This window comes from Prinia subflava, chromosome Z, assembly GCF_021018805.1.
Source record: "Prinia subflava isolate CZ2003 ecotype Zambia chromosome Z, Cam_Psub_1.2, whole genome shotgun sequence".
NCBI lineage: Eukaryota > Metazoa > Chordata > Aves > Passeriformes > Cisticolidae > Prinia > Prinia subflava.
In genome coordinates this window covers 44853222-44880570 of record NC_086283.1, presented here as the reverse complement: position 1 = coordinate 44880570, position 27349 = coordinate 44853222, and the positions used below count along the sequence as shown (strand labels likewise).

Below are 27349 nucleotides of genomic sequence, written 5' to 3'. Positions count from 1 at the left end.
CATCTGCCAGGATTCTCTTCAACAGTATTGAATTTGGATGCTGACACTAATGGAAAACTTACAGGGCTCCCAGAGTTATAGGTTTCTTTCAGTAGCATTTAATAATATTACTATCTAATAACTGTTAGATACTGTCCTACTCAGTAATTAGGTGAGTGAAATGCCTTCTGAGTTACCAGTTTAGCCAGTCTCCTAGGGAGCATCTGCTTTTCATCTTTCAGTCCTTACTCAATAGGGCCACTGTTTCAGAGAAGGAAAGAAATTTTTAAATGAGGTGAAGAACGTTACCATATATGCTTACAACTGAAAGGTGTATTTTAAACTGCTATACCAACAGAACTGAATGAATAATTTTGAAAATAATACATGTGCGTGAATGTATGGATATCTGTCAGTCTGAAACCTCCAATGGTTTCAGGGCAGTAGTTTCACAGATGAAACCTCCTTTCTGCTGTTTAGTCAAGAATGGTTCTCAGCTTGCTTCTTTATCCTGCCACTGTCACTCACCCTCTCTAATGGTGCAGTGTTTCTCCACTTCCTCTGTCCTGGTCCTCAGTTACCCTTCAAGCCAAGCCTAGCAGTTCTTACTGATGACTGCCACCACACCCGATTTATTCTTTCTTTTAGCCAGCCCAAACCCCTGCCCAATAATTTCTCCTAAATCAGATGAAAACAGCTTTCAATCCAGGGTTCTGCTAGGTCTCCTTGTCTAATGAGCTCCTCCTTCAAGCCCTGCCTCCTGGGAGCTATCCACACTCTCTGGTCCCTCATCTTGTTCTCCCTGCTCAAAGGTATTCCTGCCTCACATCCTGTGCCCTGACACTAGACCTTGAGCTACCTGGCCGCCCCTAGTCCTGACCAAGTCCCTTGGGCAGGTGGGGTCTGCTCTGAGCAGGTTCAATTTCCCAAAAGAGGTTTTTGAGAAAGAGGAGATGCCCTTCATGTAGCTGGAGAGAGCTTTCCCTGCACTGTAGCCAATGGTGCCCCTCACCTCATGTTCCCCTGCCTGCTGGCACAAGGTAAATCTCAAGATATCAGGAAAGGACGGAACTTTCATGAGGTGGGGAAGATAGGAAAAGAGTGGGAGAATAGCACAAACAGCCCTAGATGTAGCTTTCCAGACTTCACTCTTCCGGGTATACATGGCTGCTTTCCTGCTGTCTCCTAATTTGAGAATTTCTGCTTTATAGCAGAATTCTCAGTCTCTCTTCCTAAGCTGTTAATTGTGATTAAAAGGTAGAGGAACTGAGGAAAAGATGGAAACCCTTAAATGCATTAAGTCACTCAGGAAGTCAGTGAAATTGGTCTGGAAACAACACCTTCATGCAGTCATGTGAGGGCCTGTTCCCTGTCTTCATGTTTGGCTTCTGAAATGCCTTTGTTTTTCTAGCCACTGCAATCGGTAGGTGGAATTCAAAAATGAGTAACAGAGGCTTCCAATTTCTGTGTTGAGGAAAAGCCTTCTAGACTTATTTTCTGTGCTATGTGTCATGATGGCATCTCAATGCACTGCTATTGTGCTGCTGGGAAATACCTGCCCAGCTTTTATAAAAAATTACCAGAGTGCTGGAAGCAATGTGGCCAAATGTGTGTGGTGTGCTTCTTTTGCAAATCTCTGCAAAAGAGCCTTAGGAATTTCTGTATGGCATTCATTCCACTCTGCAATATGGACATCACTGGCCCCTTTCCTGCCTCTGGCCCAGCCAGGCAATGAATCAGTGTTTTCATTTCTCAGAAGTATGCTAACACCATGCTAAAGGCCAATGCCATCTTCTTGGGTAGTTTGGTCTTTGCCTAGGAAAACTGCGATTATTCACTGTACTTGGTGTTCTCACTAATTTCAAAATTGTGCTAATATATATATATTAGGAAAATAGGTGGGAAGGGAAAATAACATTAAATATCATTGATTTATAATTCTTTTATAACAAACAGATCAAGTTCTTTGTTGCAAAGACAGGAAAAATTGTATCTAACCTAAGCTGGTAGGTCTTCTGTGCCAGTGTACTTCACTTAAACTGCTTATGTAAAGTGTAGCATTGAAAAAAAAAAAAGGCTAAAAATCAGAAGTGCTTTTTCCTTATGTTTTATGTGGAGTTTTTTTTTTTTCCATTTGAAAAGGATTTCCAATGATTTAAAGACATTTTTCTAGATTTTGCTTTGAATACAAATCATGTCATAGAGCTATGCCAAAATAAACTTGGCAGCTTACATTTTCTTTCTTCTTTTTTTTTTTTTTTTTTTTTTTTTTTTTTTTTTTTTTTTTTTTTGAGTGTTGGCATGTAATGAATATTAATGGAGCATCACTTCCTGGTTTTTGGCATGATACTTTTTTCATGTAAATACTGCTTTTTGAAATATCAAAAGCCTGCGTGTAATTGCAGTTCAAATCTTCAATTAAATTTAGATTAATTTATAAAGAATGTTGATTTTTTTTTTATTGTGAATGTGTTGAAAATTTTTATTAATTTTTTTGGAAATTTAGGGAAAGGCAATTTCATTAGTTTGATTCCTTCTTAGCTACTTAGCACATCTTGTTCCCCTATGTCTGTGTTAAAACTCCTGAAGTTAAACTCCTTTTCTTTTTGAGGATTTCACAGGAGCAAGCACATTGTCAGTAATCAAATAATAATAGGGAGAAGTGAATCAGTCTGGATAAAGTGAAACTGAGCTGAATTTGATCCTCAAACTGAAACTAACCACAGCTATTTTGGAATTTTAAATTTTTGTTTGTTTCTTTCTTTTAGTTGTTTTTTGTTTATAAATTACTACCACACACCTCTGCACCATCTGGCTTTTCCTAGGAGTGGAAACAGACTTATCAAAATACTGCAACAGACTGTTTTTGTGGTGTGTCTGGTAGAAATGTTACCCTAAAACTCTGGAATTCTCACCAGAAGGGTGGCTTTTATTCCAGACCAGTTTTCACACCAAAGAGTATTAGGTTGTAAGCAGAGTGGAGAAAAGAGCCTGTGCTTGTGACTGCATCTTGTTTTTACCAATCACTAATTTGTGCTAGGCTAAATATTGCTCTTAATTACGACCTGGTGGGACTCTCACAAAAGTCTCCTATTCGTCTTGTTGTGACTTGAACTTTTCATCATGAAAATCTGCTGGCTGTAGTGATGTGATACATGAATTTCTTAGAGCTGAATTTAGTCCTCTCTGTAGTGCATGCTTGTTTAATGTTAGGGCCGTCCATCAGGTAGACCCCAAGGTCTAGACAGAGGGACCCATTCCATCTAACCTGTGCTTTTGTCCTGCAGGAGAAAAAAGTTACAGTTAAGTAGTGGTGATTTAACTCCTGCACACAGACAGGCGTTTACTGTGAAGCTAATAATGACATACATGTACGTGTAGGTAGATGACAGCAGGAACTTCAGGAAATGGCATTTGTGAGGGTGAAGATGGCAGCAAGAGCCTGTCAGGGAGCTCTCATCAGAACTGCTGCTGAGCTCCCTCTCTGGGGGAGAAGGGCACTAGGGAACAGCTACAGCAATGTCCGCAAATAAAGAGTGCCAACCATTGATATCTGCTATGATTACCGCAGATTTAAGTGTCTCTATGCTGACTTCCTGCCCTACAAGCATCAAAATGCTGAGAGCAGGATTTGTTCTCAGTTAGGCTGATAGCTTTATGCTTTACTCTCTTAAGCTGATAAATTGAAAGTGTGCTAGAAAACTGATATACTTTAGAGACTGTAATAATCCTCTCAATTTTATAGTTTGAGAGAGGGTAGATTGTTACTGACACATTTTCCAGGTAACTATGTTTTTCTCTTATTTCATAAAACTATTAAAAAACCTGGGCTTACTTGCCCTGCAGTGAAACAGGACAAGTTTCATATTAATTGCAATGGGAAGAGTCTCTGGGCCAGTGTTTTGCACACACCCAGCCATTTCACTTTCTACCAGCCTGGTCTGTTTTTTCCACAAACATACATAGTATGTATATGTATTTGCTGCAAAGTATTTGCATGTTACACGGTGACCAAAGTAACTTTTGTCCTGTGATAAGCTGCAGGGTGCAATGACAGGAATAAATACAGGGCTTAGCATAAGCACAGCATGTGCACATAAATATACGTGCTGGATTAGAGCCTGTGGGCTGGACTTTGCGTAGGGAGTGAGAACATTCCTCTTTCCACAGACTACACTTTGCACTTGTGTGGTGAGTAGCAGCAGGATTACTGTGGCTGATGCTACACTTGGCAAGATCTAACACCAGCATGACAGAAGGCAAGTGAAGGAAATACTAAACATGCACTGAATATTGTATTCCTCTGGATAAGGGTGGGACAGAGCTTGTAAAGGAAGCTGGGAATGCACTAAATTCACTCAACTTTGTCTATGAGGATGTGTGCTGTATTTTAAAGGAGCTGAACACTGACAAATCAAAATGGACAGTCAAGATTTGATAAATACAAAGTACAAATGAGCACCCTGTTTGCTCCTTTTATTGAAATAAACTAAAAAATAAATGGGTTCAAATACAATGTGTGCTGCCAAGTGGCAAAAGTTGCTGTTACTTTAATGCAGCATATTCGAATACATTCTTTTGGATGGAGTAGCCTGGCCCGATGGTTTCTAGGGTATCTGTATAGCTGTTGTCATTTTCTGTTGAATATGTCCAAATAGATGAGTTTTATTTAATAAAATGGTTTATGTTCATTAAAAAATAAAGAAAAAAAAGAAAAAAAGAAAATTATCTTAATTAGTTGGTTTACTTTTTCTGCAGAATTTTCAAAGTTTAGGTATGCTGGGAGTACAATTTTCCTTATTCTAGATCTGAGGTATAGGAACATATTGTCACAACCAACTCATAACTCCCATTGCCTAATCTGTCTTAGATTTGTAGATAAATGAGACTTTAGGGTCCACAGATAATATTTTAGCATGCCTTTCAAGGTATAAATTCACCTATTAGTGTGAAGAAGAAATGGATAATATCCAAGTCAGATTGGTGACTTCTTCTGTCACTATATAAAACACAAAAGCAATGGAAAATATAAACAAAACAACTATGATATTTTTTCCTTTGGTCCAGTGTAGTGTCTGAGTTCTCAACTGATTTCAAATAAACATATGTAATTGCTAATCTGTTATAAGAGATTAGAAGAAAAACTGATTCTGTATTTAAATGTAAAATGTCCTATTTATTTATAGGAAGATGCCTTCCTAATTGCAAAACCAGGAGAGAGCACATTGATCTTTCAAAAACTATTTGGTAGTCATTTGGCCCAATTCAGGTACAATAACTATGATCTGTGCTAGGCAGTAATACTAAGGAGTTCAAGAAGCATTTGGACAATACTCTCAGGTACATGGTGTGCTCTTGGCGAGCACAAGAATTTCTATTCTTCCTCCAACATTGGCCTACCCAACATAAAATTTATTCTAGCTTCACTGTCATCAAATTAATTTATTTTGTCTCGGGTATCACTCAGGACTATCCTCTTAAACTGTAGCCACCTGATTCTAATTAGTTTTATTTTCTGCCCATGTCATCAACTATTACACATAATATTATAAAAATGAAGAGTTATAGGAGGACGAAATTTACTTAAGATCAGCATCTTCAGAACTTCTGCATATATTGAAGGTCCTTTACGTTATCCAAAATTGAGTCCTGAATTGAACTGGGTACTAAAAATTTGGAAGTATCAAGAAATAAATAATGAGGGTCACTGTCAATGATCTGGAATGCTTTCATTACATAAAGCCTTTATCTCTAATTATCTCACATACAGTCTTTTTACACCGATTTAGTACAACCAATCTTAGTATTGTAATTCTTTCTTTTTATGGAAAGTTGTTAAAAAGAGACATTGCTCAGTTTTGCATATGAGAGGAGATTAAAGGAAGCAGTGTCTTTTTCAAATTGATTGGAGTTTCCTTTCTGTGAATCCTTAGAAATGAAATGAAGTTTGTAGGTCAGGAAGAGGAAAGCAGCTGCATTGCTGCATGTTCATTGCAAAGATACTGTTTGTTCCATTTAGAAATATGACTGAGTCTGTTCTTTTCTACACAAAAAGGGTCAATAATCTTGGCTATCTTGTCTCTTGTTTGTCCTCACACTGCTTCTGAAATCTAGAAATTAAGCGATATTTTAGCATAGGTTATGGATTTCAAGTCAAGACTCAGCCTCTGTGTATCTCCTCTGCCTACCCTGAGACAGACAGAAATCACTGTGACAATTATGATGTACAGTGGTGAAGGTAATTTCTGAAGTTGACTTTGTGTTACCTCCCATATGCTTTCAACAAAGACTTGCTGACCAAGCACATCCTAAATATTGCATCCGCCGGGGCCACAAGCCGTATGGAATATAACTTTTATTCTGTGCAATTTACTTTTGTTACTGTGAAGAATGTTTACACTCACAGGTCTGCTGGCACACATATTTCGCAGTCGCCTAGCAGTTTGTGGATTTTAGAGATAGTAAAATGCTTACCATGCATACACTCATCAAGTTCCGTGCCTTTCATTAGTAACCCTAGCGTAGCATCCTTCCTCAGTCTGATGCTCAGTCTGATTGCACCAAACCTCCTAATTCTGAATGAGAAGGAGTATCTTCATATTTAGTCAAGATCAGATTTCTTTGATTAAAAGATTAAAAAAAAGTTAAGTGATTCCACAGTCATTAGCAACTCACTTTTAAATGAAATAGTTTCACTACAGAAGAACACCTCTGTAGAGAAGACAGTTACATCTGTGAGAAAGCTACTGTCCAGCAACAGCAGAAATTAAAATTTCCAGCTCACGTGAAATTTCATGGTTTTACATATGGAAAAACTCCATGGAAAGAATCTTTAAAGGTCTTACAGGAGAGACCTTCACCACCACTGCTAGTTTCCATTTGGCCATTGGTTCCTTATTGGTGACTGTGAGCAATCATTGAAACCGACTTACAGAGTCTCCTTGTAATTAAAACTTTCTCTGCTTGGAGAATGAAACCTCAGGGTCTAGTGAATTTACTTGTCACGGTCTTGAACTGTGAATATGCTATTCCATATGAAGAGAAATTTGCAAATACTTCATGTTACCATTCAACCAACATAACACACAGGATCTACTTAACAGAAACAGGCAGATTGTGTTTCCACCAAACTAGGTGTTGCAAGCTGGTGAAAATGCAGCTCAAAGAAATGCCAGGTTGTATGGCTTGCTCTTCTGGCAGTTTTGAAGATGTGCCTTTTTACAGGAACTTCAGAAATTTTATATGTGTTGTTCTTAGTGCACACAATGATTTAATTAATGAATTGAGTGAGATATTTTTTCCTACCTTTTAAGGAATGTGAATACATGTATAGAGTGAGGATGTATTTGCAGAATTGGGTGGTATGGTTTGTTGATAAGCATTAAGAAATATCAGCGCAAACCACAAAAGACCTGGAAAAATGGGGAGGTTTGCAAACCTTTACTTGGCTTGTACTTTGCTTTTGTTTGTTTGTTTGTTTGCTTGTTTGGATGTTTTAACACATAGTGGTATCTTATCACTACTGTATTAAAGATAAATATTGTGTGTATGTATTGTTTGACAGTAGATCCTACTTTGATTTCACACATCCTTAGAATAAATTAAATCTCTCTTTGCATACACTAAAAACATTTTTTGCCTGACCTATCATGCATGTCCTATCCTATATGAGTTGGACACTATATATTGTAAATCTGTGCAATTACAATAGTGCTTTTAAATGTATGTTATAATGCTCTAGTGAGACATGAATTTGATGATTAAAATTATTTAAATTTGAAGGTTGTGTAGAGGGGAGGCCTGGGAGAACAAAGATCTTCTGAACTCATAGATGACACTGTAGGATGGAAACCAGCTTTGTACCAGTAGGTACATTAGGAAAAAAACCCAACAACAACAAAAAACAAAACAAAAAGACCCTACCCTACTTCAAAAAAAAAAAAAAGGACAGCCTGATAAAATTCTGCTTCAGATTACAAAAGCAAATAAATACATGTATGTTATATTGTATTGTAGATTTTTCTGTTCTTTAATATTGCTAAAGGACAACTTCCCATGAAATAATGCATTCCTTTAGAATTGCAGAAGATTTTCATAATTCTTTTTTAAACATTCCTATTGTAACCTACATCAAAAGGGCAGCTATGTTTCTTGTGTCTGACTATACATATGCATTATAAAAAAGTGAGTCTACTGTAATTACCAGTTTGCAGAGCGAATTCCTGCAGGGTTTGTACTCTTCCCATTAGTAAAAGAGATAAGTTGAAATGTATTAAAATTTCACTGTACAACTGGGAGTTTTTGTTCACAGTAAATGTGGTAATGTTTCTTCATTGCTTGACTGTTTGTGTTTAAATTTAGGCAGTGTGCCCAACAGGGACAAAATTATAGGATAAAGCTATGTATAAAAGAAAATCCTTCTGAGAAAACCAATAACATTTCTTCCTCCACTGCCTGCCCCCCTTCTCCCTCTTTTCTCTCTCTCTCTCTCACTCTGGTTTTATTAAAAATATATATAATATATTTGTGTGTATATATATATATATATATATATATATTAATGTTCCATTCTGGCCAAAGAGACACATATTTCACACTTACTGGAATTTTTCTCTCTCCTAAATAAGGTGAAAGGATAGAATATCCTTTAGCGAACATTCATTTAAAAAGTCCATTTTTTTGTTTTCGGGAAATACCAAAGAAGCAAAATTTAAAAGTTACATTAATAAAAGAAATGCATGTTTAAGTAATGAATTATTTCATCTAATGAGGAGAAAATTTTTCACCTCTTACTCTGACTTTTTGGGGGTGAGGCAAAAAAAAAAAAAAAAAGTTGGGTGATTTTCTTCTTATTTGCTTATAGTATCAGTTTTGTGGCTGACAGGGTTGGTCACTGAAGGAACAGTGCAGGACTGAGTATTTTATTAATGTAAATAAGAAGTTATTGCTTTAGGTATATCTTAAGAACAAAATACATAGTATGGAGGTTTGACCTTGAAGAGAGAGAAAAGATTATTTTCTTTTTAGAATTATTTTCAAAACAATAAAATCTTTCATTATAATTCTTATATGTAACTTCCGTAGAACCCATATTTATCTTCAGTGGCTAAAATGCAGCACATTACAGTGTAAATCCACATAATTCTTTTTGCCAAATTGAAAACCTATCATTTACAATCCAGAAAGTAATAGTGTCTAAGAAGGAAAGAAAATCTTGAAAGGCAAAACTTCCTGAAGAGCAGATTACACAATAAACAATGCATTTGTGATATTATTTAAGGAGAATTCCTGAATAAACAGGCAGTAAGAAATAGCTATTCCATGGGTCATTTTGCATTTTTACTTTGTTTAAATCAGATGTTGCTTATTCTTTCAGTTTATAGAAGAAACTTTACTGATTTTGCTAACATAATTTTGTGTGGACATTTACATTTTTCTTATAAAGTTCCCTATTTACTTTTTAGAAGTAAGTGATATATTTGCATATCTACATCTATTCATTTGTAATTTTACTGGACAGACGTTCTGAGATTGATAAAAACTAGTCTAGAGATTATGAGTTATTTATCTGGTTACCTTAAAGACTTTTCACATGCTCATCATCTTCTGATTGATTTGTGGAGAAACAATAGATGAAGAATAGATATTAGGCTTAATAGATTTGTTATTTGATTTAAGAGACTGAAGTAACTCTTTTTGAACCACTTAAAATCTACTCAAAAAATCCTGTTTTGTGGATTACTGACCCAATAGTCCACATGTTAAAAATCGTTGATCATTTCCTTACATGTTCATGTTACATCCACAGGTTCTATGTCTTTTCTAAGATACTAGAGGTAAACAAACAAACAAACAAACAAACAAAACAAAAAACAACAAAAACAAAACCTAAACAAACCCAAACAAAAACACCCCCACTTTTTTGATCATATTTAGTTTTAATTTTTGCATCACCAGTTTTGAATTATTGGTTTACATACTTTATTCTGAAACATCCCCTATAAGGCAGTAGTAGTCTGTTGTGAATTGCAAGGCTGATACCATACTATAGGAATATACTCAGTACACTTTCTCCAAAACCACTGCCAGCAAGATGCACTTGTTTTCTGGAGAACGATCTGGATTTTTCATAGAATCATGGGCTCATGGCGTGGTTAGGTGTGGAAGGAATTTTTACAGATCATCTAGTCCAATCTTCTGCCATGGGCAGGGACATCTTCAACTAGGTCAGATAGCTCAGAGCCTTGTCCAGCCTGACCTTGAATATTCCCAGGGATGAGGCATCCACCACCTTTCTGGCCAACCTGCTCCAGTGTTTTACCACCCTCCTCAAAAAAATTTCTTCCTTATATCTAGTATGAGCCAACTGTCTTTCAGTTTAAAGCTATTACCCCTTGTCCTATCACTACATGCCCCTCTCTAGTCTTCTTCCAAGCCCCTTTAGGTACTGGAAAGCTGTTATATGAACTCTCTGGAGCTTTCTCTTCCCCTCTTTGCACTGTTCCAATTCTCTCAATCTTTCCTCACGGGAGGGGGATTCCAGCCTTCTGATCACTGTGGTACTTATTTGGACTAGTTCCAACAGGTGCATGTCCTTCATTTGCTGAGGACTCCAGAGACAAATGCAATACTCCAGGTGGAGTCTCACCAGGACAGAGTAAATCACAGGTCCAGGGCAGGCCAGAAAAAACAGTGGAAGCAACTTGCCTCCTGTGTTCTCTAAAGGACAGTGAGTTGTGGTTACTTGAGATGAGTGCCTGGGTGTAAATTGCAGTGTTATTCTCTGGTTCTAGTCATGGTTAGAGAGGGGCATGTGAAACTTCTTGACGGTGCATCTGTTGGATGACTGACCCTGACTGCTGCCTTGGCAACATATGTGGCTGGACTCCAGTGACTGACAGTGTTCGTTTTGTAGAAGAAATCTGGTTTTCATCTGTAAGAACAAATATCTGTATTTGCTAACAGGCTCTTGGGCACTGGGAATCTCATTCTTAAATCAACTATGTTTTTTCTTCAAATTTTAATCAAAGGAGCACTTGTCAGTCTTAATTTTTTTAGTGCAAATAACTTTGATGCCTGAGACCCTCAGGCTATAGAGATATAGGGTGATACTGCACCTGCAGTATATAGTTCTATATACTGTGTTGTATAGTATCCTGTAAGCAGCCCTGTGAGCTGAGTGTCTAGATGCAGCATGAAAGCTGTACAGAAACGTCCTGAAAAATGAAATATATATTCTGTGTTATATTTCTCTAGAAAAGTCCATGTAGCCTTCCTTAACACAGGTTTCTACTTTTACTGGTATCTGGGGTAGAACTAAAGAGCAACTCCTAAATTAATGCAAGACTACAAATGATTTTTTTTCTTCTCATCTTATTCCCCATTCAATTAACAACTCTTTCTCAAGAAGACTTGAAAGTAGTTTTCTACTATCACTGTGGAGGCCTAGCCAGAAAACAGACTGGGGACACAGATCTGGGTGCATCAGAGCATGCAGGGCAGGAGACCCGGTTTATTTACAAAAACCTACATTTATACTTTTACTATGAGGCCTGTGGATTGGAGGAAGGAATTCTCACTTCCACACTACATTGGTGAAGGGGACTGTCACACAGTCTTGTTTGTCCCAGCAGAGAATGTAAAAACAATGGCTATGTTTATAGAACATAGCTGATGTTTACATTAAAAGAGCGTGAGAATGTACGAACTTCTCCTTTAATATGAACGCTCAGCAAACCAGGAAAAACTCATGGCAACATTCTACCATGCTTAAAGACTAGGTTTTCCTTACTCCAGGAAAAGCTGTTTTATCCTAGTAACAGCTTTCTGTCTTGTTAGCATCCTTCCCTTCATATTACAGTTAGTAACTGTTTTCTTGAATGCCACAGATATATATAACGATATTATTACCTTTCAAATTGTATTTACTGGAAATAAATACAAGTAAGAAACAATAGTAATTTTAATGTGATGTGAAATTGTTAGAAATACTGCAATGCAGTGAATAACTCAGAAGATATTTGAATGTCTTTAAATGGGAGAGAGATTAAAAATATCATAGCATTACAGGAATGTTTCAGACCATTCAAATACAAAGTAAATTCCCTCTTACTGGTTTCTGTTTTGGGCAAAGCATTATTAGGCTATTAGTATTGAAGTTAGTAATGGTCATGTATCAAACTTATTTTCTCTGTCTGATTCCTATATATAAAATAATTTGTTTACTAAGGATAAATCAGAGTAAACTTGTGTCATCAAAAAAAATCTGTTAAAATTTTTGTGCCAGCTGAAGAAATATTAATGAATATTTCAGCCTTACCTTTTCCCTCATATCTCACCATGTTGTGTGAGCAGTTTATTAGCCTTATCTCTGAAATCAGTATATATTAGCATTACCCATTTTTTTCAGATTGGGCAGTTATGGATTGAGTAGTTAAGTGCATCTATGTGAGTGACAGACTCAGGATCAGTATCAAGGCATTCCCCCTCTTCCAGTACAGTGTTTTGGTTGTTGAATTACCCATACAAACATTTTAGCTGTGTTTCAAAATTGTCATTTTTGTACCAGAATTACATGATGGAGGTATACAGTCGCCATGCAGAGACAGAAATACTTCTGCATATGTCTACTTCATTCTGAAGAAAGTGCAGCAGGCACTTTCACCCCTCTTTCTTAGAAGTTAAAACGTACATGAGAAGGGGGAATAATTAATCCCTTGTTTTATTTTGCTTGTGGGTTTTTTGCTTTACCTACTAAACTATCTTTATCTCAACCCACAAATTTCATCACTCCTACTTTTCTGATTTCTCTCCCCCTTCCCACTGTGGGAGAAGTTGAGTACACAACTGTGTACTCAACTTAGAGTTGAATACACAGTTAGGGGCTTAGATGTCAGCTGGGTTAAAACCAAATCCGTTCCATATAATGCCAATCTCATTACAGAAAGGTGACATTGTGCATTTCCTAAATGTCAGTACACAAATTATCCTCCTTTTGGCATTAATTTGAAAAGAAACTGTATTCTATTCCTGATTTGCCAGCTATTATAAATAGTGTGATTTCATCGGGATCTTTTTGCCATCTCCACAGCAGAATTTTTTCTGTGATCTTTTATAAAAGTACATAATTAGCAGGAGAAGAATGTTTACTTGGAATCATAAAGTGTAAAGACAAGGAGTAACAGATTTTTAGGAGCTTTTTAAAGAACATACATGTACTCTGAAAAAGAAAGAAAAATCTCTGAACCTAACTGTAGTATGGTACAGTCCTTTGCTCAACAATAATGTCTTATAGACATTATAACAAAGAAACAGAATGAGAAAATTAATGGCAGAGGAGACTTTCTGTTAAAAAAGTGTTGAAACATTTGTAGAACTTATCTGTTGTCTTCTACTTCATAAATTATTCTGTCATGAGTCAACATACAGCAAAACCAGAGTGGATGTCTCTGTTTCTCATTAGTCTTACTCATTAACTTTGATTATTTTGGTGTGCCATCATGTCTTAAGATCGTCTACAGTATGATGGCTTCAAATTGTTCTCCTAATGACAGTGTCATTTATTTTCAATAAAGTATTAGTTCAAAAGTATGTAATTTTCAGTTGCAATAGAGAGTAAAACTGTTCAGCAACAGATAGAAAATGTTAATTTAGCATGTTGAGTTTGGGTTTCTCTTAAAGTTGAGACACAAGCTGCAAAAAGTGCTTTTTGGTTCTAACAGTTTTCATAAGTTCACACAAATATTTCATTCATTGATATACAACACTTGAACTGTGCCTTAAAACCCTGCTGCTGGGGAATGGAGGTCTGCATTAAAACTTTGGGTTCTTAGGTTAATCTATGCCACATTCACCTTTAGCTGCCCTTCTGGCATTCCTGAGTCTTTTGCACAAGATGTCGGTGACTTCTATTCCCAAGTTAAGTAGTACTTAACTAAAAGTGCTAAACCAGGGAAAAACAGCTGAAAAATACTGTTCATGATTGTGAGGCATATCTTTGTAAAGCTCCGTGAATTTGCTGGTTGCATTGTGAAGGTGTTCAAGCACATTACTTTCTTTCACGGTAATTAATGTTAGCGTTCCGATCCTGTGTGTAGGATCACACAGTTTTTCTGGTTTGAATCTTCCTGTCATCGAGTTACATGGGCTTCATGTTGGGTATTGTAGTGATCTTGGGTAGTTACAATAATTCTGAACCAACTGAGTAAAGTGCAAAATTAATCTTTGAAATAAAGGTAAAATTCTATGTGAGACTTTCAGTAGCCTCTACTACTACTGAGTGGCTTCGAATTTATGTTGCATCTGCCCTGGCAACCCTTACTGTCATTGTGTCTAGTTGTTGTTTAGGGAATGTAGGCATCAGGCTAACAAAATCATTTGCCCAAGATCTTGCCAGAACATGAATTAGAATGAGTATTTCCAGACCTAAATGAGCATCTTGCAGCTTGAGGGGTAATCCTCATCATTCAGAAGTATGCATGGGATTCTCTGTGGTGGAATGGGAAACTGCTGAAAGCAAATTACAACCTGGCATCAACATACACACTTGGCAGAAAAACCAGCCAAGTAAGGCCAGGCTGAATATTTTGGCCATGCTAATTATGTTTTGATTTTTTCATGCCAATTGATATTAATTTATAAACATGCATAGCTCTTTTTGAAGACTTTCCAGATTTATTTGTTGGAGGAAAAAAACTAATATTTTCATGTTTCTGAAAAATTTGAGTGAATTTCTTAGGCAATATGTATAAAAGATAGAATCATACTAACTAATTAGTTCAACACTTAACATCACCAATACTCTCTTTAACTGAGAGAAAAGGAAAAGAAACATTTCCATCCCCCCCCAGTTTATAATCTATAGTGGCTAAATGGATAATTTTTGAATGGGTGTAATAAAACTTACTCTTAAGCTGCAACATGGTATTTCAGGTTCAAGCTGAATCAAAATTTTACAGGCAACCTATTAACCTCTAGGCCAAAAGTGGATAGAGTTGTAATGGAAATGCTGATGAGCCTTAATAAAGCAACTCTTCCAAATGTCAGGGTTTCATCCAGTACATGTACTACAGTATATTACACCACTTACATGTACTGTAAATGACACATGAACAAATCAAAATATCATCAAATACAACCAGTGTATGTCACATTGGTGCAGAGATCTGAAAAACGTGGTGAATGAGTGAAAATCTTCTATGGTAAAATAAGAATACAATTTTGAAAGACCTCCTTGCAGTACAATTAATTACCAAGTTCATTAATTAATGAACATATTAGCAAAAGAACACCATTACTGACCAGTGTAGTCCTGATATATTACCAGGTCAATACGCTATTGAACATAAAACAGGACCTTCCAGGAGGGTTTTTTTTCTCACAACCCACAAACACATATATTATTCCTGCACGGTCAGCACTTCTTTGGTACCAGTATATTTCATATTACTAATTCTTTTAATCACGCATCCATAGAGCAGTTTTTTATAACCTGGCTAATGAGTAATTGGACAGGTGACATTGGAACTGTGGCTCTGAAGTAATAGGCGTAATAGGACAGGATTTTTTTTCCCCCACTAGGTTTTTGAAAATAAAAGGTTGTAAAGGAGCAGATAGGATGAGAGGAATAAAGGATTCTTTTAACAGAGAATTGTTAGAGAAATACAGGTATTAAATTTATCCATGAACTATAAATGTCTTTACATTTCTGTCTGATGCAGATAAATAAGTAAAGAGATCCACCATTCAAAATAATTCTGAGGCTTTTTCATTGTCAGCAGCCAAGGAGCTTAGTCAGGCCAAGCTAATGCTGAATGTAATTTTTTTAAAGTCACTACAGTTAAGATAATTATTTTTGGTATGGAAAATGTGTGTGTGTATTAATTCTTTGGAAAAGGCAAGAGCCTTCATAATTCTTCAGTATCTCTGTGGTAATGCGTACCAAGCACCCTTCCCCCACCTTAGCCCCCAAGTAATCATTGATTGCATCTAAATCTACAGAGATTTCTTTTCCTGGCAGCTCTGGTAGTTACAGTAGATTGTTAATCTGTGAATGATCAGAATAAGCCTCTCTGTCTCAGAAATCTCCATGCAAATTACATCTAAATGCATGCCATAAATTTATTAGTAGCAATTTGAAGTGCACAGGTCATCTTCTACACTATTTAAAAACATATGTCTGTTACATTAGAACGAGTCTCATTCAATTTATATTCACTTTTCTGTGGCTGTAGCTAGCCCTTGTCAAAGCAAACCTGTGTAATTTTTGAAATAATTCTAAAAAGGAAGATGGGAAAGTCCATTATTAAGGAAGGTGTATTATTAAGCAAATTTGAGATGCCTGCATGGGACTGGAGTTTTAGCATTGCTACTTTGAAACAGAGTTTTCATGTTTAACAAACAAGGAGTTTTAAGAGGTAAAAGGCTATTGCTAGATATTGGAGAAAGTGACTGATATAAAGCCAAGTTACAGGATGTTTTTTGAACCAGTCCTATTCTGGTACCTTGATCATTTTATTGTTTTGGGAACACATAAAATCTATGACTTCTTTTTGCAGCAGAGTTATGTCTCAGGTGAACCCCAAAAAGGAAATTCAAAAATAACCTTTGGGTTTCATGGAGCAAGAGGAAATATATGTGTCGTTTTCCCTTCCATATGTTTTTGTTTCCTAATTTTTGTCTGGATTTGAAAGTGGTATGCTCCTGTGGCAAGACATCACTAGTAACTTTCTTTCTTCGTGAAGTCGATGTAAAACCAGAATATTTCTGGAACTCCTACAGCATCCTCATCCTACCAACTTTTGTATTTTTTTTTTCTAAAGAAAATAGAGCAAATCTTTAAAAGATTTTACAAATGTATTCATCTCCATGGGACATACTGACATATGTTTTTGAGAGAAAATTATTTTCTACTTTAAAAAGGAGCAGGGCTTTGAATTTTTAGGAGGCTGGGTTTTGCTGTACGGTTCATATCATTCTAGCCATCACAACAAATTTGTACAAGCAGGAAGCAATACATTAACATGTGTTTTCTGTTTCTTTTTTCCAGGCCATCCGGTGTACACTGGTAAATTGCACATGTGAATGTTTTCAGCCAGGGAAGATTAACCTGAGAACCTGTGATCAGTGCAAACATGGCTGGGTGGCACATGGTAAGAAATATCTGTTCTGGGCTTGTTTTTTCAATTCTTTCCATCCTTACCAGTATCTTTAAATAATAAGAACTGGATTGATACAGACAATAGTGGTACCTTGTTTGTCTGCATATGCCTGTGTGCACAATCTGGGTTTGTGCATATGTACGCGTGCACATGGTTTTTTTACAACAGTTTGTAGGATGAAAGAGTCTGTTATCCAGAGCTTGAAGTGCCACTGGATTAAAAAGCTTGTGTACAGCTCAAAAGACTATTCTAGCTTCCAGAAAATAATGCAGTTCTAGTAGGCGTTACAGAAAGGCAAAAAGTTTACAGTATGGTTGCACGGCAGAGTTTGTATTGCAAAGAAGCATCAGCCAGTAACTCATGGGGCCAAATGGAAATTCAAATTTGCCAGTGTCAGATATTCCTATCTCACATGTTGAGAGTGTATCCTGTATTACAAAGAAAGAGTGCATATGTGATTTGTGAGTTGAACCTCTCTACTCATGTTTAAGTATCCTAATAAAGATGGAAGGATTAGAATTCCCACATCAGGCATGAAAGGCATAAAAATTCACATAAAAACCTTCAATTTTATTTATCCTTTTCTACCTCATGTTCTTGGAAGGTTTTTTTTTTTTTTTTCTTGATAGTCATTTTTAAATTGGAAACAGAGGGCAGGGGAGAGCTGTATACCATTGCCATTAGAAGGCAAATAATGAGGACACCTAAAATGGTGGGGAAGAGAAAGAGTACTATATGTGTGGAAGAAATTGCTGTTGAAGTTTTCTTCTCATGATCTAGAATATTTGCACCTAAGGAAGCACAGCCCTCATTCCTCACTTCTGCCACACATTCAGGGGTTTATATTCTGTGAGTTTTATTTTATTTTGATGAGAACTTGGGTGAAAGGTTAGTACTTTCCTCCTAAGATACTCTCGATCTCTATTTATTTAGTTCATGTCTGTGTGGTTTTGTGCTGACATATGGCAAGTATGAATGCTCAAAAATTTCAACAGCACAGATTGACAGAGTTTTTATTCACGTGTATGGAAAGAGAAACAAGAATGCAGGTACCATGCAGTCCAATGTCACTGCCTTACATTTCCTCCAGACTGCCTAAAAATGCCTAAGTACTACCCATCTGGTAGCTGCTTACAAGTTTATTATATACTAGATTATGTAGGATACAGTTTCTCTTTGTTACTCTTATTTCCCAGAAAATTATGTTTAGTCACTGAATAACCAGATTCATGTTTCTTGAAAGAATCACTAAACCTCACAAAATTTGTATAGTTCAGGCATTCTTCAGGTTTTGTGTACAATCAGCATATCAGATTTTGCTGATCAGAAGATAGGGAAGCACTGTCCAGGTATTTTCCAGGGTATTCTCCTGATGAGCAGGTCTAGCACTTAGATTCTGGCACATGGACATCTTGAATTTTTTTTTTGTTGAGTATGTTTTGGAACAGTTTGGAAGAGAATAATCAGATTTTTCTCCCTGTGAAGTGATTATTCTCTGTGAAGTGATTAAATCCAAAATCAGAATATTATGACAGCAATCTGAGATTACCACGGTGTATACAAAGGAAATGTTCTGTTTTACAAAAGGTTGAAAGCTGAACATGATGATTTGGGATATACCACCTGCTCCCATACCTGAGTTCTTAACATTCCAAATAGAAAATTTAATACAGCTATATATTAGGAACTGGTTTTTTTGCTATTGTGCCAAGTGAATGTGGTTTTTTTTGTTTTGTTTGGTGTTTTGTTTGTTTTGTTTGTTTTGGTTTTTTGGGGGTTTTGTTTGTTTGTTTGTTTGTTTGTTTGGGTTTTTTCGTACACTTTGTGTACATTCATCTGAGTATTTACATTTTATGGCAGAGTGAGACAAATCAGATATATGTTTCACATACATCAAGCATGCTCTTGTAAATTATTTTCTGGACATAATGATGTATCTGCTTCAGTTCTTGATCTTAGCTGTTTTTGAGGATTTTGAGGGGAGCATTTAGGAGACAGATCAATTCACTGCACTGTAGCACTTGGATTTCAAAATTACTAAAATCAGGTTGCATTTCAGAAGTCCTTTACTTTAAAACTGTTAGCACAGTACTTTCAGAAGCTGTTCCTTGAATACAAAGAGTATTTCCAGCTGCTTTAATTAAAGGCTTTCCTTATGATTTTTATTAATGAATTTCAACTCAGCTCCTTGACACATGATATAGTTCTTTACCGTATGCAATTATCAAAGAATAGGTGTTTCCAAAAGGAAGTACTGTGCTTATTCAGTTCTGATAACCTAAAATCATAATTAACTGAATAGATTAAAAAATAGCTTAGAACTGCAGTCTACTCATGCTGTACTTGACTAATCAGTGTCGAGTTAATTCATTTTAATAGCTGCCATTTAAAACACTGGCATTCTTAGGGGGAGGAAAAAAGGGCATACAGCCATACCATACTATTACACTTAGCAACTATTGGCCTATTTTCTTCTCTCCTGCTTCCATTGTCTTTATCAAGTTTTCCCTTGCTCATCTAAAATAAGCTGCACATATCTTGAAAGAAAAGATTTCCTATAACTTCTGGTACACCTGTCTGGAGTTGACAAACGTGGGATTGCAATTATATGAACAGATACATTGGAAAGTACTTCTGTGGACAGATAAATGTTTATGTTGTCACAAGTTCAGCTTATCAAGGTTTGACCCCTGTACTACAGTGGCAATCCTATCATCAGTGTTTTTAAGGCCAAAAGCTGCACAAAGCAGAGCAGCATTATCAAGAGCTGCTGTGCATCATGGAGAGCAAGTTAGTCCTAGGATGAATCTCTGAGTTTTTTAAAGGATTTGGGTGACAGTTTTCATTTGCTTTCAGCTAAAGCCTGGCTTTCATATTATCAGGTTGGGTGGGGATTTATTTTCCAGCCCAAAACTTAAATGGTTTAAATTGGACAGGCCATTTCTTAAACTTTAAGCAGTCAAACAGATAAAGTCTGTCTTGACTTCTTTTGACTTTTTTTTTTTTTAATGGTGAAGATACTTTGTATAGTCCATATGGAAAATAAAATCTCATTAAAATCTTAATAGTCATTTTTTTAAGGAGAATTTATTTTAACCCAGGCAATTGGTATTTTGTGGCTCTTAAATAAAATGGTACTTAGATGACTACAAAAAATAATATGCAAGTGCTTGGGGTTTTTTTTTCTCCTGCTATATTTTTGTATTAAAACAAACATTCTATCCTGTGAAGATAGTCATGACATTTACCACAAAAATCACAGAAACTTTATTGGAAATAATGAAAAAACTCAACTCTGTTTGCCATGAATTTCCTCTGGCTGAAGTATCTTAGCTTATGAGGAAAGAAATTAAGCAAGTCTGCAGTAAAAAGATGTTGATTTCATTGACTTTGCATTTTTGCCTTTTGTACTTGTCATTGATGTGAGAATAGTAATTATCATACTGCTAGCAGAAACACTCTTATTGTGTCTTGTCCAACACGCCAAAAGACCCAATATAGTATCAATCAAGTACAATCTTGCCTTCTCTCATAACTGTTTTGCCCCCAAAAATGTTCTAACTGACATAAGTTTTACCGGACTAAAGCTATTATTTATGATATTCTTTCTACTTATTTTAGTTTCAATATCCCCACAAAAGAATCCAAACAAACAAACCAACCAAAACAAAACAACCCCTACAGTATAATAATATTACTAAGTTTGTGTGAAATCATTGTCGTCTTGTTTCAGATTCAATCAGGAAATTATGAATAACAGGTTTTTTGTCTTACCCTGAAATGTTTCACTTGTAAAACTCATAGATCAAAGCATGTGTCTGGTATCCTGTGCATACTTAGACCAGCTGAATTTTACACTATTCAATCTACTCTGGGAAATTAAGTGTCCTCTAAACATTTTTGCTCTCCCCTTTCTTCCTTTCTTCCTTTCTTCCTTTCTTCCTTTCTTCCTTTCTTCCTTTCTTCCTTTCTTCCCTTCTTCCTTCCTTTCTTCTTGCCTTCCGCACCTTCTGCGCCTTCCTGCCTTCCTGCCTTCCTGCCTTTCTGCCTTCCTGCCTTCCTTCCTGCCTTCCTTCCGTGCCTTCCTTCCGTGCCTTCCTTCCGTGCCTTCCTTCCTTCCTTTCTTCCTTTCTTCCTTTCTTCCTTCCTTTCTTTCTTCCTTTCTTCCTTTCTTTCTTCCACCCTTCCGCCCTTCCTTCCTTACTTACTTTCTTTCGCCCTTAGCTTGAAGTTTCTGAAAGGACTTCAGATTTAGGAAGAAGGTCTACAATTTAAATGTGAGCTGCATGGAAATGAGATGGGAATAAGTGCTATGTTGAAATAAAATTCATCTGAGTTCCTAGATTTGTTTCAGTCCAAAGATGTTAAGTGAAAGAAATCCAGGTTAGAAAAGTCAAAAATAATCCTTAACAAAATAAAACAAAATGAAAACGTGTCACCAATCTTGGAGTCTCTGTAAAAGCTGGCAGCATTGCCATGTTGTTCTTTAATTACAAATGAAGATTTTTAAGCAGAGAGTAAATTTTAAAAAAGAAAAAAAAAAGAAAATAAGAGAGAAATGTAATTATAATTGAGTAGTAAAATAATTGGGTCATTTCTGTATTGTCTGATAAGATATAAAAAATCATCACAATTTATAATATCAAATACGGTTCTTTCGTTCTATTCAATTTATTTAATTATTTGGAATGCTTTAAAATTACTTGAGAAAATAATTTTTTGTAAGATATTTTTAGATTTTTAGTGAAGTAATTCTCTGCAGCTCATTGATAATGAAAGCTAGCTTTTCATGACTTCTAAAGTAAAACTGTTTTAGATCTAGTCTGGCTTTTCCTGTCTCTTACTGACGAGATCATTTTAATCCATCTGTTATAACTTTCTTTTGACCCTGAAGGTGGAGGCATATTTTTCATTACTGAGTTGCTTCCAGGAACCTTCCAAGATTAACCTTCATTACTGGTAAATACTTTTTTAAGTGCCCCCCTTCTGCCTATGCTTCCCTTTGGCAGGATTTTCCGAAGCAGCCGGTGCAGCACAGAGAAAATGCACTCTGTTATCTTGTGGGCACTCTGACCCAGTATCTGGCTTTAAAGCCTGTCACATTGGTAGGAATGATGTGATGTAGTGTTTGCTTTGCTTTGCTTTGGTGTCACCCTTAGTGCAAGTCATGCTGAGGTGAAACCAAATCCAGATACTAGGGCATCCAAGACAAATAATATTGTTTCAAAAGTTTATGAGACAGAAGTGACAGAAAATAAGTAGTGCTTAGATGCCCCAAGAACAAATAAGAAGCCTTCCTTTTTCATCCTTGTATTTAGCTGACACTTACGTAACCATATGGTCAAGAGTTTAATCCTCATGCAAATTTGACACCTTCAGGTGTCAAGTAATGTTTTCCTGGGGGGTGAAACACAGGCTCTACCCTACTTATGTACCTCCTTGGATTTCCCTGGGAATCTGTTCAGTTTGAAATGTTTTTTTCTCTTCTTCCCTGCCCTCCCACCCCAGCCACCTTAACTCAGGAAGAAGTCAGACTTTACTGCTTCTACACAACTTCATTGGCCTACATTCCTGGGTTTCAATCAGCCAATGTCCTTTGGATGTGGTCAAGTGAGATTAGAGCTGACCAAGCCTTCAGCTGAGGTCTGATTGAGTGTCTGGTAAACCCTAAATGGGCCATGACCCATTCTGAAGCACAGTGCCTGTTTCTGCTGGGTTAGCCTATATACACACCTAAAAGTGAAATATTTTCTCATTGTGAACATTTTATTTTCTGAAAAACTTTTAAATTAGTAATCATACTTTATGCTTTCACAGAATTGTCATCAATATCATCAGATACTAATTGGCAACTCTGAAATACACTTTTTAGAATTCTGATTGCTCTTGATTAGCTATAAAATGCCCATAGACATTTAGAATATAAGTATTTCAAAAGTGCAAGCTATTGTTATTTGGGTGCCTATCATTATTGAATTTACATTTTACTGAGAAGGCCTAATCTCATTTAGTACACCCAATACCATGGGACAAAGTTCTAGGACATGTATCAGGCAATGATATCAGGAGATATCAGGCAATGATATCTTTCTTCTTAAGGAGAGAATCCAGAAGGAAACAAATAGACTTGCTGTGTACAAGATGGAACAAAGGCTATACAAACAATGACTTTAAATTAGCACTTGGAATTATTCTTTCCAGTCACAGTAGAGGCTGGCTTTTGGAAAGGTAGTCACTGAAATCCATGATCTTGAGCCCTTTAAGTTTGATGATAACATGTTCACTACATGGTATAGCTTCAGATGGGAGCAAAAGAGTGTCTGGTGATTGCTGTTTGATTCCCAAATGAGCAGGATAAATTCTGTGAGACATGAGAGTTCAAATCACCAACAGATTTGTGGGGAAACAGTGGTGGACTTCTGCAACATGCATCCACTCCAGGATGTTTAGGTGACAGCACCTGCTTGCTTGTCTGTTTTAACACCTATGCTGCTGCTCATGAATTGCTCTGATGTGCTAACCACTTTATCATTTTATTACAGTTTATTACATCATAAATTTTTATATCTTCTTAACGATCCTACAAGAAGCTTAATTGTTTATAGGAACATCCTAATTAACCAGAGTTCACTAGGTTAAGCAGAACACAAATTGAAACAGCTCTAAATGAAACAAACCCTACTACTTCATTCCATATAGATTCATAAGGCTAAAATGGGTTTGACTGCAAGAATAAAAAATTCATACAGCTTTCAGATGTTTAAATGATAATACTGTGGGTAACTTTATCTCAGCTTTCTCTTTTGCAAATGTGAAATTGAAAGGAAAAAATCTTTTTTTACCTACTAGGAGGAATTTCATTTTGAGCTATGGCATGATGAGGACACTTGCCCCAGATTAATTTAGCAGACAATAGTGTTCCTCAATTATGCCATTTCCATCTGGATTTTAGAAAGAGAAAATATAATACAAGAAATGTACAACACGAGTCCTGGAGACTTTTCCTATTGATTACAATGATTTTTTTCTGAAGTATATTTAGCAGGAGCTTTGTGAAATGGTCAGAATACATGAATTGTGATGGGTAAGATTGATGTGTATGAATGGCAGAACTAGTTTTATCAACCAGGCTTCCCAGGGTCTGAGCCCTCTCAGCTGTCAGCAACCTTAAGACAGCAGCTTCTCCTGGACAAACTGAGGTGGTTTAGCACATGCGGGAGAGCATTTCGTAGGCTTGACCCAGAGTTACACCCTAAACTGAAACACCACCATGGTCTTGGGTTGCCTTCGTGAGCAATATCTATGACACCATTTGAACAGAATGATATTAGCAGGTGGACAGTGCCTATTGCATTTCCATTACAATTTTCAAGGCTGCAGAAAAGATGGAACAGGTTGCCTGAGAAGAGGTGGAATTTCCCTCCCCCCTCCCTCCCCTTTTTAAATATAAAAGGCACATCTTGGCAGAGCAAATTAATCTGAGGTCCTGTTTTCATTAGAAGACTGCATCAGACAATCTGTAGAAATCCCTTCCTACTTAGAATTTCTGTAAAACTGTGAATCACAGTTAATGGAATTGAGGTGCGTTAGGATTAAGGTGGAAATCCTCCAAATCCAGACTACAGTCCAGAACTCCCAAATGTGCTTATGTCTTACTGTTTATAGTATGTCAACCAAATGATATTAGGATGATTAAGATACATATTAAATTCCATCTTACCACTATTAAGGGAGAGAATAGTTTTAAGAAGGTGTTAATGGCTGATAGGAAGGGGACATTTAGCTTTGGAGACAAGAGACAAGTTCAAAGTTGAATGACTAATCAAAGTAATAGAAAGAGACGATTTATTTAGCATCTTCCATTATAGATTGTAGATTTCAACAATGAAATAATTAATGTATGGGTCAAGGAGCGGCAAAAGTAGACTGTCCAACCAAAAGTTGTGAGCCAGTAGTCAAAGGCAGTGAGAACACTGACCATGCCTGCATCATGAACACAGTTCCTTAAGGTCTGACCGTGGTAGACTGGTGGGAAGCTGGTAACTGTTTCCATTGACAGTGTCAGGCCTGGCAGTGGAATATGGTCAGGTCCAGGGTCCATCCACAGGCTTCAGTCAGGATCGAAAGAAGGTGGGGCCAAAGATGGGATAGAAGACCAGGCTGTCAGATGAGTCTGTAGACAAGACTACAGCCAGACACACCTACAGTGTAGTCTAGGAGGGGAATGAAGGTCCAGGCCTGAACTTTAGTAGAGGTTCTGGACCCCTGGACCTGGAATCCAGGCTGCTGGGCAAAATTGGTGCACTAACTGTGACACCATGATCCGTAGCTGCTGTCTGCAGCAGAGGAGATGGCTGATACCAACTCACACAAAAGCAGCTGTGTTGGAATGCTCACATGATTAATCTACATGTGTTTCTCCATCACTAATCATCAGACTAATCAGCTGAAGGCCTCTTTTACGTAGGCATCAATGCACATACTTATGAAGAGTACTACAAGGTCCAAAGCCCACACAAGAGGCTCTGTCTCATCTTCCCTTCCCTGGTCCCAATAATCAGGTGTCTTCATTCCTTCAGTATGCCTATACAGGAAATTTCTAGCCCAGACATTTTTCTAAATCATGGGATGAAGGTTCTTTACAGCATGTTCCTTTGAACACAGAAGTTGTGAAAAAGAAGGGGGTAGAAAAAACCAACCATTTTATTTTTATTATTAATTTAGATGGCCAGCTCTGGATCAAAGACATGCATTTGAGGTATCATTACATAAACGTAGATTTAACCTAAATTTCTGTGAGAAAGTATTTGGGGCTCTTCTTTTGCCCCTTTTTTTTATTATTATTATTTTTTCCCTTGCAACCACATCTACTATCAAAGAAAAATGTTTTTCTAAAGAAAGAAAACATAAAAGGAAGATCTGTTTGGCTTGCAGGAATTGGCCAGGGAGACTGTTTTCCTGACAGGCCAAAAGCAACTAGCATAAGGCCCCTTTAAAAAAAAAGGTCAGGATTCTTTTTTTTTTTTTTTTTTCCTCCCCCCCCCCCCCCCTCCATTTCATGTGAGCATTGGCAGAAACTCTGACAAGCAGTTCTTCATATTTTATTATGTTCTTGTCTGGCAGAATCTCTGTCAGGCAAAAACCTTGTCAGCGGAAAACCTGTCGTAGGATCAGAGGAGACAAAAACAGGTGTCACAGAGGCAGTCAAAACTGAAGGAAAAAAAAGATTAGGCTAAAGAGAGAAAGACAGACAATTACATTAATGCCATTGCTTTTATCATATAGATGTGTGTTATTATCTCGGGGTGCTGAATGCGCAATTGCCTCAAAGAAAAGTAGACAGGAGACAAGGGGAAACTTGATAGTTATTAACTGAAGAGGCAGTGTGTCAAAGCTGGATGGGGTTCAAAGTTTTGTAAAGGGATAAAAAAATTGCAGACAGCAAGTAAGGTCTGTGAACAAACTGTGGTTGTGCTTTCGGCTGCATAAACCTAGTAGCATTCTAGATATTTTAACTTGGAATCAGATCATAGAGAGAAAAATTAATGAAAGTTTTCATTCAGTCTTTTTTTAATAACATTTATTTTGTGTACATGCAACTGAAATGCTGGGGGGTTTTTGTTAGAGCACGAGGCATGGTGAGGCATGAAAACATATATCAGTTTAGTTGCTGTGTTGTTTGGGGTTGGAACACCTATTATCAACACATGTTTAATTTTAAAATGCTATTAAGAAGCCTTTTACTAAGTGTGAACATCTGTACATGCAAGCTGTAAATTAGCAGATCACATATGTGTCCCTCTGTCAGAGACTCAGTGCATTTGGCAAATGGTTTCCATTATTGGTTTTTAAAATACAATAAAAGGCATTACAAAAAATGAATGCCCGTGAATCAGAATTTCTTTACCTACTCTACTTCCATGATTTTTTTCTTAGTGAACGTTTATCTTCTATATGTAATTAATTGTGAAAGGACTGAAGAGAGAAGTGAAAAAGAGATTACCAAAGAATGCTATGTTGTAGCTGAAATTTGTATTCAGACTGATTCAGGATGTTCACCCACTCATATAAGTGTTCACGTCCCCCACTCTCTTGCTCTAGGAGTGAATTGGGTGATTTCCTACACCATGAAAATACTGGAGTTCAATAGATAGTTAAAATTTTTCTTGTCCTTACTCACTTTCTAAGCATGGTATTTTTGAGGAGCATTT

General features: G+C 36.7%; 1 protein-coding gene across 10 annotated transcripts in view; it reads left to right on the top strand.

Moving 5' to 3' along the window:
- The window catches only part of BNC2 (basonuclin zinc finger protein 2), a 346571-nt gene that overhangs the window by 202632 nt on the left and 116590 nt on the right, over positions 1 to 27349 (top strand). For all 10 annotated transcript variants that reach the window (XM_063423714.1, XM_063423713.1, XM_063423711.1 and 7 more), the window contains one exon: positions 17027 to 17129. In XM_063423714.1, the coding sequence (XP_063279784.1) occupies positions 17027 to 17129 (103 nt within the window). The remainder of the gene's footprint in view (positions 1 to 17026; positions 17130 to 27349) is intronic.